Genomic DNA, 15756 nt, shown 5'->3' with positions numbered 1-15756 from the left:
CATCAAATTCAGTGGCACTTACTTCTGAGCAAAGGATAGAGCCAGGTGGCATTAATGCGGTTCTCAACATACTGACAATTTAATCCTAGGTATATTTTATTGGGGAGCGAATTTGACTAAATTCAGTGCACATTTTTCCTTACTTGGAAATAAAATGCACTGAACTCAATGCACTTACTTCTGAGTAATGTTGGATTGGGCTGCCAACCAACTTCTTTAATCTGTTCACAGCCCACCACTAAGGTTGCCAATAGGTGTGGAGGGGGAAAAAGGCTTGCTCCTTTTGATGGTGTGCAAAAATATAATGCTCCACTCGGCCTCAATTAAAGAGACGCGCCATTTTCTTCCAGGCCAGCTGGCAGCTTTACCCATCCCCAAAGGAAAGCAAATCTACTGGTGTGGAAACTTCTGAAACTGGTATGTCAAGGTAGGAGGCTGGGAAATGCCTAATCACCTGAACATGTTTCTTCAGTATAAAAGAGGATGAAGGGCTGAGTGATTCAGAAAGAAAGCACATTCCAACACTTCTGTCCAAGCAGCTTTGTTCTCCATACCTTCTTAGCAGTACTTGAGAACTTCTGGTAAGTCCACTGCCATCCGCTGAGATTTGGAATGCTTTGGAAATTCTCCTCTAAATTTCGTCCTGGAATTTGGAGTTCCAAATTGCCTGTTTTTCTGAAATGGAGCTGGTATATTAAGGAATCCTCCTTTGTGAGTATGCGTGTTTAAATTTTGTGCAGTTGACTGCATATGTGTGGTCTGCCACATCTGGACCCATAGAACACTGAATGGGGAAATGGCTATAGTATCTCCAGTCTATACTAGGGTTGCAAACCTCCAGGTGGTGGCTGGAAATCTCCCAGAATTGCAACTTATCTCCAGGTGATAAAGATTTAGTTCCCCTGAAGAAAATGGCTCCCTTGGAAAGTGGACTCTATGGCATTATTTATTTATTTGATTTATACCTTGCCCTCCCCACAAATGGGCTCAGGGCGGCTAACAACATTCATAAAACAGTGAATTAATCACCAAACCATAAAATCAATAATAATCTTTTAAAAGACATTAAAATAGTCCAGGCGCAGGCTATTTAAATAAATATTTGGGAGTCTGTATGTGGGCATAGTAGATGGCTAAGGGCAGCCCCAGAAAAAGTGGTGGCCCTAGAGGGAAGAAGGGGGACACCTGCCGGCACCCAGCCAAAGGCCCGTTAGAACATCTCCGTTTTACATGCCCTGTGGAACTGTAACAGGCCCTGTAGGGTCTGGATCTCCAGCAAGAGAGCGTTCCACCAGGCTGGGGCCAGGGCAGAAAAATTATACCCAGCTGAGGTCCTTCCTCTTTCCAAACCATGCTCTTCCCAGGCTCCACCCCAAATCTCCAGGAATTTCCTTACCCTGACATGGCAACCCTAGTCTTTACTGCATATCCTGCTCTTCAATGCCACCTAGTTGTATAGATGCTACCAAAAGCCCTACAGCTAACAAGTGGGACCTTGGCATTTCGGTGGCCAGCCTCACCAGCTCTAGACCCTGTGTTTTTTCTCTAGAATGAAAAACAGGCACCCACCCTCTTCCAAACAGAGACATTGCATTCTTTAAGACCCATTGAGAGCCACTGTGTGTACTGGTCATACTGGGAGCAGAGCACTCAGTTGATGACTTTGGTTGGGTCACTCTCAACCAAACCTACTTTCCAGGGTCATTGTGAGAGATGGGGGAGTCAGTGCGGCATTCAGAACTCCTTGAAGTAAAGGTGGAATTAAAATTAAATGTGCTAGACAGTTGCATGGCCGTTGAGCAGCTTCTCTCCTCCCTGTGTATGAAAGATGGATTTTAAGGACCACTTTTGAGACCTGCCTTTCCCAGGAAATAGCTCAAGGCGGTTAAACATAAGAGTTTTTCCCCACAACCATCCCAGGAGGTAGGTTAGGCTGAAGGTGCTGATCAGCTTCTTGAGTTTCACAGCCAAGTGGGAATTTGAACCGGCATCTGCCATGTCAATGTTCCCTAAAGTGGTTCTCGAAAGCTTATGCTACGGTAAAGTTGGCTAGTCTTAAAGGTGCTACTGGACTCTTTTCTATTTTGCTACTGCAGACTAACAGGGTTAACTCCTCTGGACCCTAGAGTACGAACTCAGCAGTGGTGGCCACTGGCACCTGCTTGGTTTTCTTCTCCACTCGGCCCTTAAAAGAATAGAAATGCTACGATGAATGGAAATGCTACAATAAAGTTGGTCAAAGGTGCTACTGGGCTCATTACTATTTTGCAACTACAGACTAACACAGCTATCTCCTCTGGATCTAAAAGAATAGAGGCACTGAGGGGTAATGGGGTAAGAGTAGTAACCTAAGAGCCAAGCTACAAGTGACGAATGACACTTGCCTGGCAAGTGAACAGACTCACATGTATTCCTCCCAGTTCTCTTGATCAAGTGGGGCACAAGTGAATGGCAAGTGAACAGGGAGGAATACATGTGAGTCTGCTCACTTGCCAGGCAATTGTACTTCATCACTTGTAGCTTGGCTCTCAGAAACATCAAGATCTAGTCCCGTGGCACCTTAAAGGCCAGCAAGGTTTTCAGGGTGTCAGCTTAACTCCCCTTTTTGTCCTTTTGTGTCTGAGGAAGGGAGCTCTGACGCTCAAAAGCTGACACCCTGAAAATCTTGCTGGTCTCCAAAGTGCCACGGGACTTGAATCTTGTTGTTCTGCTACAGATCTACACAGCTACACATCTAGGAAAGAAGTTAGAAGTGGGGTGTGTACAAAGTTCTCCTTCAAGAGTTTAACCAGGAATGCTGCTAAGACTCCAGTGTGCATGCGTGTGCATTACCAAGAAGGGTTGCCAACTGATCAGGAAATAATGCCCTGCCCTGCTCTTATGCCTTTAACAGCTTGATCTGCAGAAGTTGGCAGATGAGGCTTTTTACTATCTGGTTAGAAATCCCCTGCTAATGCTGATATTTGGAGCTGTTGTTGAAGGCACAGGAACAGGGACTGGTAAATAGGTCAGCCACCCATGTACAAAAAGTGTGTCTGTGTGATTTCATCATGCATTGTGTATACAGTGCTAAGGCTTTTTTAAAAACTGCTTTAAAAACCACTGAGATTGGCCTGCTCATAAACCCATATCCTCTTGCGTTATTGTTGCACCAAAAACTCTGACTGTGCTTTCCCCTGCGGCATTTATGGCATCATATTATCTGTTGCTTTAAATATGTACTCCTATGTACTACCCATGCTTCATGCTGTCTAATGTCACTCATAAAACTGATTATGTTCTGTTTCAGCTTTCTTCAACTCTTTATTGGATCCTTGCTAATGCTGTGTCTTTGTAAACTTGAATTTATTTACCCTATGGCAGGGCTTTTTTTCAGTGGGAACATGGTGGAACAGAGTTCCAGCACCTCTTAAAAATGGTCACATGGCCAGTGGCCCCGCCCCCTGATCTCCAGACAGAGTGGAGTTTAGACTGCCCTCCTCGTCACTGAGTGGCGCAGAGGGCAATCTAAACTCCCCTCTGTCTGGAGATCAGGGGGCGGAGCCACCGGCCATGTGACCATTTTTCCTGAGGGCAATTTAAACTTCCCCCCTTGTTCCAGCTGACACAAAGTGACGTCATTGTGCAGTCTTGAGTTCCACCACCTCTTTTCCCAGAAAAAAAGCCCTGCCCTATGGCATTGTTTATGGACATGTCCATGACACTGTATAATTTAATTTAATTTAATTTATGATATTTATATTCCGCCCTCCCCGCTTTCACAGGCTCAGGGCCTGTATAGAAATGTCCTTGATACTAATTGTACTAATCTCACACTGTGCCTTGAGTCTCAGTGAGAAAGGCAAACTATAAATGACATCAATCAATCAATCAATCAATCAATCAATCAATCAATCAATCAATCAATCAATCAATCATATACAGACACTTCTCTGAGGAAAACTTTGTTATGCTTTTTCCCCACAGTTACAAGGACCGGACAATATATGGAACTGGAAGCGTAGGAACAGAAGTCCAGGTGTGCCCTAAAAAGCAGTAGTAGAGAAAGGAGATCAGTCCTGGGAAAGGCAGATCTTAGCAATTTCCCTCTGTTTCTGTGATCAAAGCCCCCCCCCCCCACCGCTGACACTTTCATGTCTTGATCAAGAAAAAAGACAGGCATAATTGCGGGGGTGGGGCAGTCTTTTTTCCTGGTGGAGCTTAAAGTTGCTGTTGGAAGGGTCATATTTTGAACAGGAGAATGATCTAAGGCCATTAGTTAACCCCTTCTTCCCCTGGATCTTTGCCTGGATCCAGATGCCTCCCCCTTGTACAAATTAAACTTGCGATTTTTAAACATGATCATGTTCTGTTTTTTTTTTCCTGCTGAGCTGCCCGCCCATAAAGTAGATGCATTTCTAACATTATTTCCAAACCAAGAAATCAGCATTGTATGTCCCGTGTGTGTCAATATAAATTGTGCATAAAAACCTGCATGCACCATAGAAACGAATGCTCAAAAGTGAGAGCAAAAGGCCAAGAACTGCAACTACTGGAAAAATATATATATAAATGAAGAGAAAAAGAAACAAAAGGATTGTCACCCTTGCCTCTGAGAGGCATGTTATGAATCTGCTCAAAGCCACTTTTCTTTCATTCTATCTCAGAAGGCAGAACTTTCATCTTTACAAAAGAAAGAAATTCTCAGCCTCCCCAACAGGTGGCGTTAGTCTTCTGGTTCTAACTCAGCATCACTTCTTATATATATTTTAATACGATTTGTTTTTGAAGTTTCAGATTTGCGTACAGACAAACTTGGCCTCCCTCCAGTGCCTCTGCTCATCTATTAATATCTCCCATTCCAGACGCTGTTCGTTTCCATTCACTTCTCATTGTTCATCACCATGAAGACTCTCTTGGGACCGTTCATAGCTTTTGGCCTTGCTGCTATGGGTATGGAAGAGTGTAGGGCTGCCAATCCCCAGGTGGGGCCTGGAGTAGGGTTGCTGCTGAGCAGGGAGAGGTAGAGGGCGAGGGGAGCTGCTTCCACCCAGCATAGAGCTTCAAGCAGTTACCGATGCTGGCTGAGCACATGGCTTGAAGGAGGCTGCCCGGGAAGCACTGCTCACATGCCGAGCCTGCCGCTCCTCGGTTCTGGGCGCAAGCACAGGAGAACACCCTGCGCAGCCTAGGCAGCCTTTCCTACATGCCAGCCACGAGCCAAGTGCTGAGCAGCCGGGACTGTATCTCTTACAAGGGACAGCAGCGGACCTGAGAGGAGACTGAGCCTCCCAGGTCCGCAGTCCTCTTCCCACCCCAGCCGGCCTGCTCTGATTGGCCAGCTGCACTTTGAATCTGGGCAGCAATGGCTCCCCTGCTATCCCAGGAAGCCAACGCCGCCTTCCATTATGGTAGCTGCCATGCTGTCTTGCCCTCCGACCCCCCCTCCTCGTGGCCCACAACTGAGCCCCCCAGTTAAGTCTGGGGAGCTGGCATTTCTCATTGCTCATCACCATGGAGACTCCCTTAGGACTGTTAATCACTTTTGTCCTTGCCACTATGGATAAAGAAGAGTATAGGGTTGGCAACACCAGGTGGGGCCCCAAGTAGGGTTGTCAGCTTCCAGGTGGTGGCTGGAGATCTCCCAGAATTACAACTGATCTCCAGGCTACAGAGATCAGTTCCCCTGGAGAAAACGACTTCTTTGGAGGGTGGACTGTATGATATTATACCCCATGATATTTTACCTCCCCTCCCCAAACTCCTCTGTCTCCAAGCTCCACCCACCAAACCTCCTGGCAACCGTAGCCTGGAGTTCACACAGCATTGCAATGGGTCTTCAGAGATGTTCTCTTGGAGGTAAGTTTTGTGGCATCGCATCCCTGCAGACGGCAAAGCTTTCCCAGACTCTGCCCTCTGCAGGCACTGCCTGCAAGTCTTCAGGAATTTCCCAATCCAAGGGTGGCAATTGGCAACCTTTGAAGAGCTCCATGTTCACCTTAAGAACTTACCCATGGACCATGGTGGTCATACTGCAGTGGTCTGCAAACCACTCTAACTTCTAGAAGCCATACAAAGGGCCAAGCTACAAGTGACGAATGACACAAGTTGGACACTTGTCAGCTTCCCTCAAGTTTTGATGGGAAATGTAGGCAGCTTGGCGGAATGTTGGACAAGTGACAGTTGAAAAGTCCATTGGACAGCAGTCGGAGAGTCAAGCTGCAAGACCAGGATGCCTACATTTCCCATCAAAACTTGAGGGAAACTGACAAGTATCCATCTAGTGTCAGGCACCACTTGTAGTTTGGCTCTAAGATGAATTGTACAGTGGGTAGGGCGGCGGCAGGGGGGGGACGAGTATTCTTCCTCCTACACAACTGGGAAAAATCTAGCAGCCCTGTCCCCTTTTTCTGCATTGCTTCTAAATAAACTGTAGCTGAGCACAATAGCGCACTTGAGAAAAGGCCTGCAAATCCAACCATGTGGCTTGTTTCTTCCTCTCTCGTCCAGGCTCTTCTTTGAAGTGTGAAGTTTGCACTGGTATCGGCACCAACTGCAGTGGCAATACCATGCCCTGTGAAGCTGACGAAGATGTGTGCGTGACTACCATAGCCCAAAACTCCGTTGGTAGGTGAGGGGAACCATAGACAAGTCTGAGTATGTATTGCGAGCCAACTATTGGACTTCTTAGCTGACTGGTTGGAGGGATGTACCATAGAAAGACACCACATTTCCAATCTGGGGGTCCAATTCTGGTGGGTGTGTTGGCAGGATCTGAATTTTCAGGGCTTTCAATGGCTTGGGTGGCACTTGTCAAATAGGTTGTCAACTCAAGCATGGAAGGACAGCTGAGCAGATACTAGGGTTGCCAGCCTCCAGATGGTAGCTGGAGATCTCCTGGAATTACAACTGATCTCCAGGCCAAAGAAATCAGTTTCCCTGGAGAAAATGGCTACTTTGAAGGGTGAACTCTATGGCATTATACCCCACTGAGGCCCCTCCCCTCCCCAATCCCCACTCTATCTAGGCTTTATTCCCCCAAATCTCCAGGAATTTCCCAACCTGGACCTGGCAACCCTAGGTACACATGACCTTAGGGCTTCAGGTCTTGGCTGTTCTTTGTAGCCTAAATCAAGCCATTGTTTGCATTTTTTTGCACAAGATGTGGTGACGAGGCGGAGCTTCCCCTATCTTACCACTCCACTGAGCAAAGAATGTTTATTTCATTGATTAAAATACATATGTCCCACCTTTTTATTTGGTGGTGGAAGGTGCCATCGAGATTTAGCTGACTTGGCGACCTCAGCTGGGGTTTCAAGGCAAGAGGCTAACAGAGGTGGTTTGCCATAGCCTGCCCCTGCAACCCCTGGCCTTTTTGGAGGTCTCCCATCCAATTACTAACCAAGGCCGACCCTGCTTAGCTTCCACAACATGATGAGATTGGGCTTGCCTTGTCAAAAGTAGCCAGGGAGGGAATTTTTTCCCTGTTTTTTCTGCTCCACAAGGAATATTCTGTTCACATAGAGAGTAAATAGTACAGTGGGGAGAGAAAGTCGCCTTGTGCTTTTGTGATACAGGGGAATGGCTTGCGGGGGGATGGAGGAGCCCCCCCCCCCATGGAGGCAATCTGAGATTGTTTCAGCTCTCCTTTATTTTTTTAATGACCCTTTACTTTTTAACTGCTGTAGGGCTGCTTCAAGCCAAGTTAGGCCTGGGAAACCTAGACCCAACTATTTAAAAACCTGCAAGTCTAGAGATACCCATAGATGCCTGTGTTTAATTTCTTTATTAAAACATTTATATCCCTCCTCTCCTTTTGGTTCAAATTTGGAGCCTGCCTTCAAACAAAGGAGACTTCCTTCAACTTAAGCAGTGTTTCCATTGAGAGAATTAGATGGTGTAATAATTCCACTAGCCAGGGCTTTTTTTCTGGGGAAAGAGGTGGTAGAACTCAGTGGTGGAACTCAGGACTAGAGACGGGCACGATCTGAATTATGATTTCGAAAAAACCCCGATTTTGGTGTTTTCGCCATCGTGACTCAGCTAATCAGTTCTGTCCATGGGAACCGATCCAGCAGTCGGGAGTTTGCTTGTTCGGGACTTGATTGGATGGGTCAGTTTCTGTTCGGAATTGCAGACACTCTTGCGCTGGTAATTTATTCCCGGGGCAACGGAGTCAGGGAAATGAGCTGTGTTTGCCCTCCTTCTGTCGCCCTCGAAACACGAATGGAAGCCCAGCTTTCCTTGATTAGCAGGCTTCCTTCCAAACACGGAGCAGCAACCCAGGGGAGGGAGGGGGAAGGGGGTGGGCACAAAGGAAAGGCAAAAGGCAGCATGGGAGGCTGGGAGGCCGCCCGCGGCATTCGTCTTTCCCCAGGACAAGGGGCGTGTGGGCAAGCCAGCCACCCCTTGTCCTGGGGAAAGGCAAAAGGCAGCGCGGGAGGCTGGGAGGCCACCTGAGCTGTTCGCCTTTCCCCAGGACAAGGGGCACGCGGACAAGCTGGCCGCCCCTTGTCTTGCGGGGCAGGTGAATGGCGCGGGCAGACTCCGAGCCACTCGCGCTGCTGCCAGCTCCGCAGCGCACCGGGACAGCCAGCTTACTGCGTGGGCAGGGGCGACTCAGGAGCGTGCGTGCAACAGTCTGACTACGGTTGCCCTGGGCGCTGGCCTCCCCGATTCCCAATTTCGGACCGGAAACTAGACTTGATCGGTTAGAATCGGGAACCTGTGTTCGGCGGCAGCCCAGATCCACGATCAGGTTAATTGGGATTTATTTTTGGATCGTGCCCATGTCTACTCAGGATCACACAATGATATCACTTTGGGTTAGCTGGAACAAGGGGGGAGTTTTTTTAAAGTTTAAATTGCCCTCTACGAAAATGGTCACATGGCCAGTGGCCCCGCCCTCTGATCTCCAGACAGAGGGGAGTTTAGATTGCCCTCCGCACGCTGGATAACAGATGGATTAATGATACAGACATTTTTTATGCTGTTGGGGAGCAAACAATAGTAGAGGGTTATCGCCAGTATGCCCAGCTTACTAGTTTCCTAGCAGTGTTTGATTGAAAATGTTTGGTACTAAGATGACTGGTGGCAAAGACCTGTGGTTTCATCCAGGAGGTGACTTCCTGTTTTACTGACAGTTGAGTATGTCTCTTCTAGGGTTGCCATTCTCCCACCTGGGGCTGGGGATCCCCTGCTCCCACCTCCCTCTGCCCCCACTTACCTGGCTAGTTGGGGGGCAGACCCCTGGGAACCCCCCCACACACACACACACACAGCACGGTGCACTCCTACACCTTGTTGCAGGCCTGTTTCAGGCCAAAGCAGACCCCATGAGGGGATTCTTCCTTTTGGTGGGCGTGGGAGTGCTCCTGGGTCCTTTGACCCACGTGATGTCACTTCCTGCAAGTGACGTCATCACACAAGGAAGTTGAGGGGAAGGAGGGGAGATGAGAGCCAGCATCCCATTCTCTCACTGGGAGAGTGAAGAGACCTGGCAACCCTAGTCTTATATGCTGTGTTCCAGCTTTGTGAGAAGAGAGGACAGAATCGCATCTGTACGAAACTGCAGAGCTCTTTTCTTACCTTGTCCTGTGTTGCAAAGACCACTGATCAAAGGATGGCTGCATCATCCACTGATTTAATATTTTTTTTAGTCCAAGGTCACCCAGCAAGCTCCTAAGCCAGAGTGGGGATTTGAACCTGCAATTCCCAGATCCTAGTTTGACACTCTAACCACTACACAGCACTGCCTCTCAATGATCTTTTGTTTATTTTTTTCCTCTGTAGCTGGATTCCTGATGCAGATGGTGGTGAAGAATTGTGGATCCTTAGATACCTGTAGGTATGGACCCAAGTATATGAATTTCGGGCAAGGGAAAATCATCCAGTCAAGTGTCAGTTGTTGTGAGGGCGATGCCTGCCAAACAGAAATCCCTCTAAGTAAGTAACATTTCTACTCTTTGGCCTCACTCTACCCCTTCTTTCTTCCTTTCTACCTTTCACCTGCATTTTTCCTCATTGCAATTTTAGGGACCCATCTGGGCACAATTATCTCCTTTCTTTCTGTGGTATGTTTTTCCCTTCCATTTTCTAAACTTGCTTTTTTAAAAAAGAAATGTTATTTTCCTGACTCACTTCTCCAAAGAGATGTTAGGGAGATCCAAAGGTACCTTTTCATTTCGTTTTGCTTTCATATATTGTCCAATGGTTTTTAAAAAACATTTGTTCATTTTTTATTGTTCCTTTTTTAAAAGAATATTTTTTTTATTTTATTGATAAGATTGAAAGACCGATAAAAAGGGCAGAGGAAAGAGAAAGAAAAGGAATAAAAAAGGAGAGAGAGAAAGATTTCAAGATTTCATGATTTTGTTTTTTTTTAACTGTATGAATGCCAACACAAAACACTGAAAATGACATATATTTTATTTAAAAATTCACCACAAAGAGAACAAAATGGCACAACAGTAATATTTGTTGTGACATGACAAAAAGTGACATGGGCATTTTCAAGTTGAAAAGCAGAGATGAGAAATTTCAAGTCATCTCAAAGGGGTGGGGAGGGGGAGTGTTGAAACTTTTGGGCACAATCTCTAATACCACATCTCAGTGTTCTCCAAGATGTGCATATTGCTAGGGGAAAAAATGAAAATGAGACATTTTAATCCTTTCATTGGACTCAAAGTGGGCTTCTGAGGGCCAAGCTACACATGACAAATGACACTTGAACGGCAAGTGTATTTCTCCCTGTTCACTTGCCCTCCACTCAATCCACTTGCTGTTCAAGTGTCATTCGTCATGTGTAGCTTGGCCCTAAGTTAAACAAGGGAACTGGAATTTGGTGCACCCATAGCAAAATCCGCTACAATTTCTTCAAAAGAATAGTAACAAGATACTTTAATATCTGTGGCTAAAACTTAGAGATTTCTGCCTTGCAATATCAACCAAACTTTTTTTTTAATATATATTTTTTAAATTTTTTTGGTAGGTTAGCATATACATCCAATATAAAAACATTAATTATTCTTCCCTTAACTAACGTATGCCCCCCACCCCTCCCTCCCCCCTTTTATTTTGACTTCCAGCAGAGCTAGTACCGTTCTGTCCCTGATCATTACATCTAGTTTACATCTTATCTTTTTAATTACAGGTAAAGTCACTTAATATCTATATTTCAGTAATTATCAAAGATTACTAATTTCCCTTTTACATCCCACTCAGTTTCTAAGTAAGCCTTCATTTTCTGCCAGTCTTCTTGACATTCTTTTGAGTTTTGTTCTCTCAGTTTTCTCGTCATTTTATCCATCTCCGCCATGTATAACAGTTTTTGAATCCATTCTTCCCTTTCCGGCATCTTCTCTTGTTTCTAATATTGTGCATATAACAGCCGTTCTGCCACGATCATATAAAATAACAATGTTCTATCTTTAACATTAATCTTTTCCATATTTAATCCTAACAGTAACAGTTCTGGACTTTTACTCAGATTGACCTTCAAAATTTGCCGCATTTTCTCAGAAATCTTAGCCCAAAAGGATTTAGCGTTTTCACATGTCCACCACATATGGTAAAAGGCACCCTCATGTTGTTTACATTTCCAGCACTTATTTGACATATCTTTACTCATATTGGCCAACTTTTTTGGTGTCAAATACCATCTATACAACATTTTATAACAGTTTTCTCTTATATTGACACATGTTAATATTGTTATCGTATTTTTCCACATAAATTCCCAGGCCTCCATCGTTATTTCTCTATTAATATTTATTGCCCATTTTACCATCTGCATCTTAACTGCTTCATCTTCTGTGTCCCATTTCAATAACCGTTATACCTTAGAGATCATCTTTGGTCCCTCTCTTAGCAAAATATCAACCAAACTTCTGAAGAGATGAAGCTAAACCAGGAATGCAATACAATGGAAGGATAAATTTCTTAGTCTTATAGCTGCTACTGAACTCTTGCCCTTTTCCCCCTTACCAAGTCAGCTATCTTTAACTCCATGGTTAAACCTTTTTTCTTTTAATGGGAGACTGATTCTGTATTGATTCCTTATTTATTAAGAAAGCTTCTTGGGCTTTTCTTAATCCGAGTCACCTAGTAAACAAGCTAAATTTGATTTCAACCAGAAGTGCACGAAATCTTTATGTGGAAACCCAAAAGTTTAGCATGATTGTGGACTGCCAGCTAACTTCTGCAGCTTATCAAAATCAAGATGGTGGTTTCTGAAACTCCGGTTTGCATCTCTTCCTACAGCCATTCCTCAAGTTGGATAGGAACTCTTAAAGAAAGGATTGCAATGAAATAAGGGTTCTGGGGAGTGGCCTCCAGGCATATCAAAAAGTGGGGCTACCCAGAGATCCCAACCCAGGCCTATCAATATCAACGAACCTTCTAAAGAGATGAAGCTAAGCCATGCATGTATTGCAATAGAAGGATAAATAAGTTTTGCCTTCACGAATGTTCGCTAGCCTCAGGGCCAAGCTAGAAATGACGAATTACACTTGAATGGCAAGTGAACAGACTCATGTGTATTCCTCCCCGTTCACTTGCGCTACACTCGAGTGACCTCACCCCTTCCAAGGGATCTTCAAATTGGGCTTGCAGAGCAGATACAAAGGCATTTAAGTCATGGAGCTCCAGGGCTCCCATTTTATCCCTAGGGTAAATAATTGTTCTTCTGCAGTGGGTGACTTGCATACTGTCTGAGTTCATCATCCCACCCCATGTCTAATCCGTTTGCAGCAACATACATCGTTTGTCTTTCAAACGTGCTGTGGGGTGTTAGTGATGAAGAGTTCCCCATAGGCTCTATCCCCTATTTGTTCTCCAAGATGGATGCGAGTTGAGGCTTTAGCGAGACGTTTGACACCCCTGTTTCATTTAGGCAGCATCCAAACAGTGCTCCCCTACGAGTGGAGCGCAAGTGAACAGGGAGGAATACATGTGAGTCTGTTCACTTTCCATTCAAGTGTAATTCATCACTTCTAGGTTGGCCCTAAGATGAAGGGTGCAAAGAGAATCTATGGTCTTCAGTTTCAGCATTGGCTTTTTCCTTTGAATACAACTGAAAGGCTCTTTCTGTTTTGGTTCCAGTGCCACCAGCCAACACTGAGCCCAATGGGAATCAATGCCCAGCCTGCTATGCTTTGTCATCTACCAGTTGCCCTGATGAGACTGTAGACTGCCTTGGATCTGAGGACCACTGTCTTGATATGGAAACGAGAGTCACTTATGGTAATTCTGAACTCACAATCCATGTCACCTTACCTTCCATATGGGTTGGGGAGGGGGAGGAGGCTTTAGTGTCATGTATTTTCTCAAGACAGCCTCAGATCTGGTAGTGGGCAGGAGAGTTTGACATGCTCTCTCCGTGCCGATCCCCTCAATACCCCATCTCCGGTTTGCATCTCTTCCTACAGCCATTCCTTTTCCTACTCAGCAGACCCTCTTAAAATCCCCCCTCTAAGTCTAGAGTCTGAACATGGCTAATTTAAATATTACACTAAAGTTTGGTCCCATGGAGCCATTCCATTAGTGAACTAGTGGAGGCACTTTCCTCTAGTGCAAGGAGTCTTCCCCGATGCAGGGTGAGGAGGCAACATCCTGAGTCATTTTCTGGGAGGCTGTTAGTTGATGTAGACGAACCCATAGCCCCTTTCCTGCAGGTGGAGGTGAAAATCAGAGTGAGTTTAACAGGAATCCTTTATGTCATGGCACCTTTCCTGAATGACCTTGAATTTAATGTTTCCATGAATAGGCAATTGTAGTATTCTTTTAAAAATCCAGCTGGTACATGTAAACTGTAGGGATATTGGGATTCAGTGTTTTTTGCCACCACTTGACAGGGGTGCAAGGGAACAATAGGGAGGGGTGATTTGATGGAGGGCCAATGCACTACGTTCGTATTCGTATTCGTATTCGTATTCGTATTCGTATTCGTATTCGTATTCGTATTCGTATTCGTATTCGTATTCGTATTCGTATTCATGGATTATACTATTATCATTAGTGGTCTATATTATTATTATTATTATTGGTTTATACTTCCTGTATAAAACCAGAAGTGATATAATTGTGTTGGCACAATGCACTAGCATTCACGCAAAAATGTATGGTGTTTGTGACGAAATCTTAAACATTGCCCTGGCATTATGATGTCACTTCTGGGGCTGCACTGGAAATGACATCATATGTCAGCCCAAATCCAGATTACTTGTCGCTGCTCCCTGATTTTTTCTACTGTGATGCCAGCTAGGGCTGGCAACACTAGTGAACTGTTATACTGAAGATGGCTGTTCAATGATAGAGTGAGGAGGAGCGTTCTGGAGCTCAACCAAAACATGGCTGGAGGGTGGTTATTGCTGGAAACTATGGCCCTGCTGAGCACTTGTCTTGTCTTCTGTATCCAGGAAATGTTGTTCTGAACAGCATCCAGAAGGGTTGCGTCAGCAAGTCTGTGTGTGACGATTTGAAAATTGGTGACACAGAAATTACTGGGGGTACTGCTAGTGCTACCATCCTAAAGAGTGAATGCAAACCTGCCACCATCAAGTCCTAAATCGAGGCTAAATCTGTGATTTCCCAAGCATTGCTCTGCTTCTCATGGTGAAAATTGCATTAATACACTACCTTTCATTTCATTTTTTTGTCTATGTTGCCATTACGAGTCTTTATTTAGCCCACCTTTGCTGTGAGCATTCCTATTGTATTTCTTTTTATACCACCGAAAGGATCACTGTATGGGGGGGGGGAGTTAAAAATTCAACTTAAAAGAGGAAAAGATAGCATGAAGAGACCAAAAGTGGAGTGGAAATGAAGATGCACAAGGTTTGATTCACACAAGTGAGACGCAAAATGGAAACGGGGACTTTTGAAGTCTGGATGGTGGGGTTGCTCAGCACCTCTCAAAAAGATGATCCTGAGGCCTGTATACCACTGTGAGAGATGAGAATATGGCATCTGTATTGCTTATCTGCCCTCTACTCCAAAGCCATTTCTGCTTCCTAGAAGACTGATTCTTCCCTTGAGCCAAACAAAACACTCGCTGATTCCGCACACGTTGGATAATGCACTCTCAATGCACTTTATCAATCATTTGAGGTGGATTTTTTGTTCTGCACATGAAAAAAATCTGTTCCAAATGATCTATAAAGAGGATTGGAAGTGCATTATCCAATGTGTGTGGAATCACTCCAAAGCTAAATAAAATGAAAGGAAAAAAAGAAATGCTCTTTTGTACTGACTGATTTTGTAGGATTGACAGTGAGTTCTGATATCACCAGAAATGTCCCTAATATAAACTTACTCACATGTATTATGAATTGAAATATCTAGCTTGCCCCATCCAGAGTGGTTGCTGCGATTTTAAAAAAAAAATCAAGTTTTCAATTAAACTTATGCCAGAAAAAATGAAACTCCAGGTAAACAACTCAAAAGTATAATATTCTCCCTACCACCTGACCACCACCTCTGTTTTGTAGACACTGCAAGTCACCCCCAGTAGAAAAATTATGGGGTGGCTTGGAAAGATTCTCAGACTTGAATTTTAGGCAAGTCTGCATAGGGAAGGGCTTGCTAGCATTTGACTGTATGATTGACAGCACAGGACTGGTGGCGACTGGGGGGAGACTTACCTATGTGGGGGAGGGGCTTGCCGGTGATGCAATGATGATGCCGGAGACATGCTGGTGTCACTCCCTGCATGCCTGGAAATAACATCAGTGCATTGCAAAGGATGGTGGAAATCCCTGGAGAATTTGGGAGTGGTGC

The 15756-nt window shown here is 45.0% G+C and overlaps 1 protein-coding gene across 2 annotated transcripts; it reads left to right on the top strand.

Moving 5' to 3' along the window:
• The first annotated feature begins 511 nt into the window (after positions 1-511).
• LOC129343064 (phospholipase A2 inhibitor NAI-like) lies at positions 512-14627 on the top strand. Of its 2 annotated transcripts, XM_054999043.1 has the most exons (7): positions 518-581; positions 3967-4018; positions 4845-4932; positions 6490-6606; positions 9772-9924; positions 13081-13221; positions 14397-14627. In XM_054999043.1, exons 3-7 carry the CDS (start codon positions 4884-4886, stop codon positions 14543-14545), a joined length of 609 nt encoding a protein of 202 aa, XP_054855018.1. In that variant the 5' UTR covers positions 518-581; positions 3967-4018; positions 4845-4883; the 3' UTR covers positions 14546-14627. The 2 variants fall into 2 exon arrangements, with proteins under 2 accessions (XP_054855017.1, XP_054855018.1); XM_054999042.1 differs by lacking the exon at positions 3967-4018 and having other exon boundaries at positions 512-581.
• The last annotated feature ends 1129 nt before the right edge of the window (positions 14628-15756 follow it).

Source organism: Eublepharis macularius, chromosome 15 (assembly GCF_028583425.1).
Source record: "Eublepharis macularius isolate TG4126 chromosome 15, MPM_Emac_v1.0, whole genome shotgun sequence".
Taxonomy (NCBI): Eukaryota; Metazoa; Chordata; class Lepidosauria; order Squamata; family Eublepharidae; genus Eublepharis; species Eublepharis macularius.
This window is presented reverse-complemented; position numbering and strand designations above follow the sequence as displayed.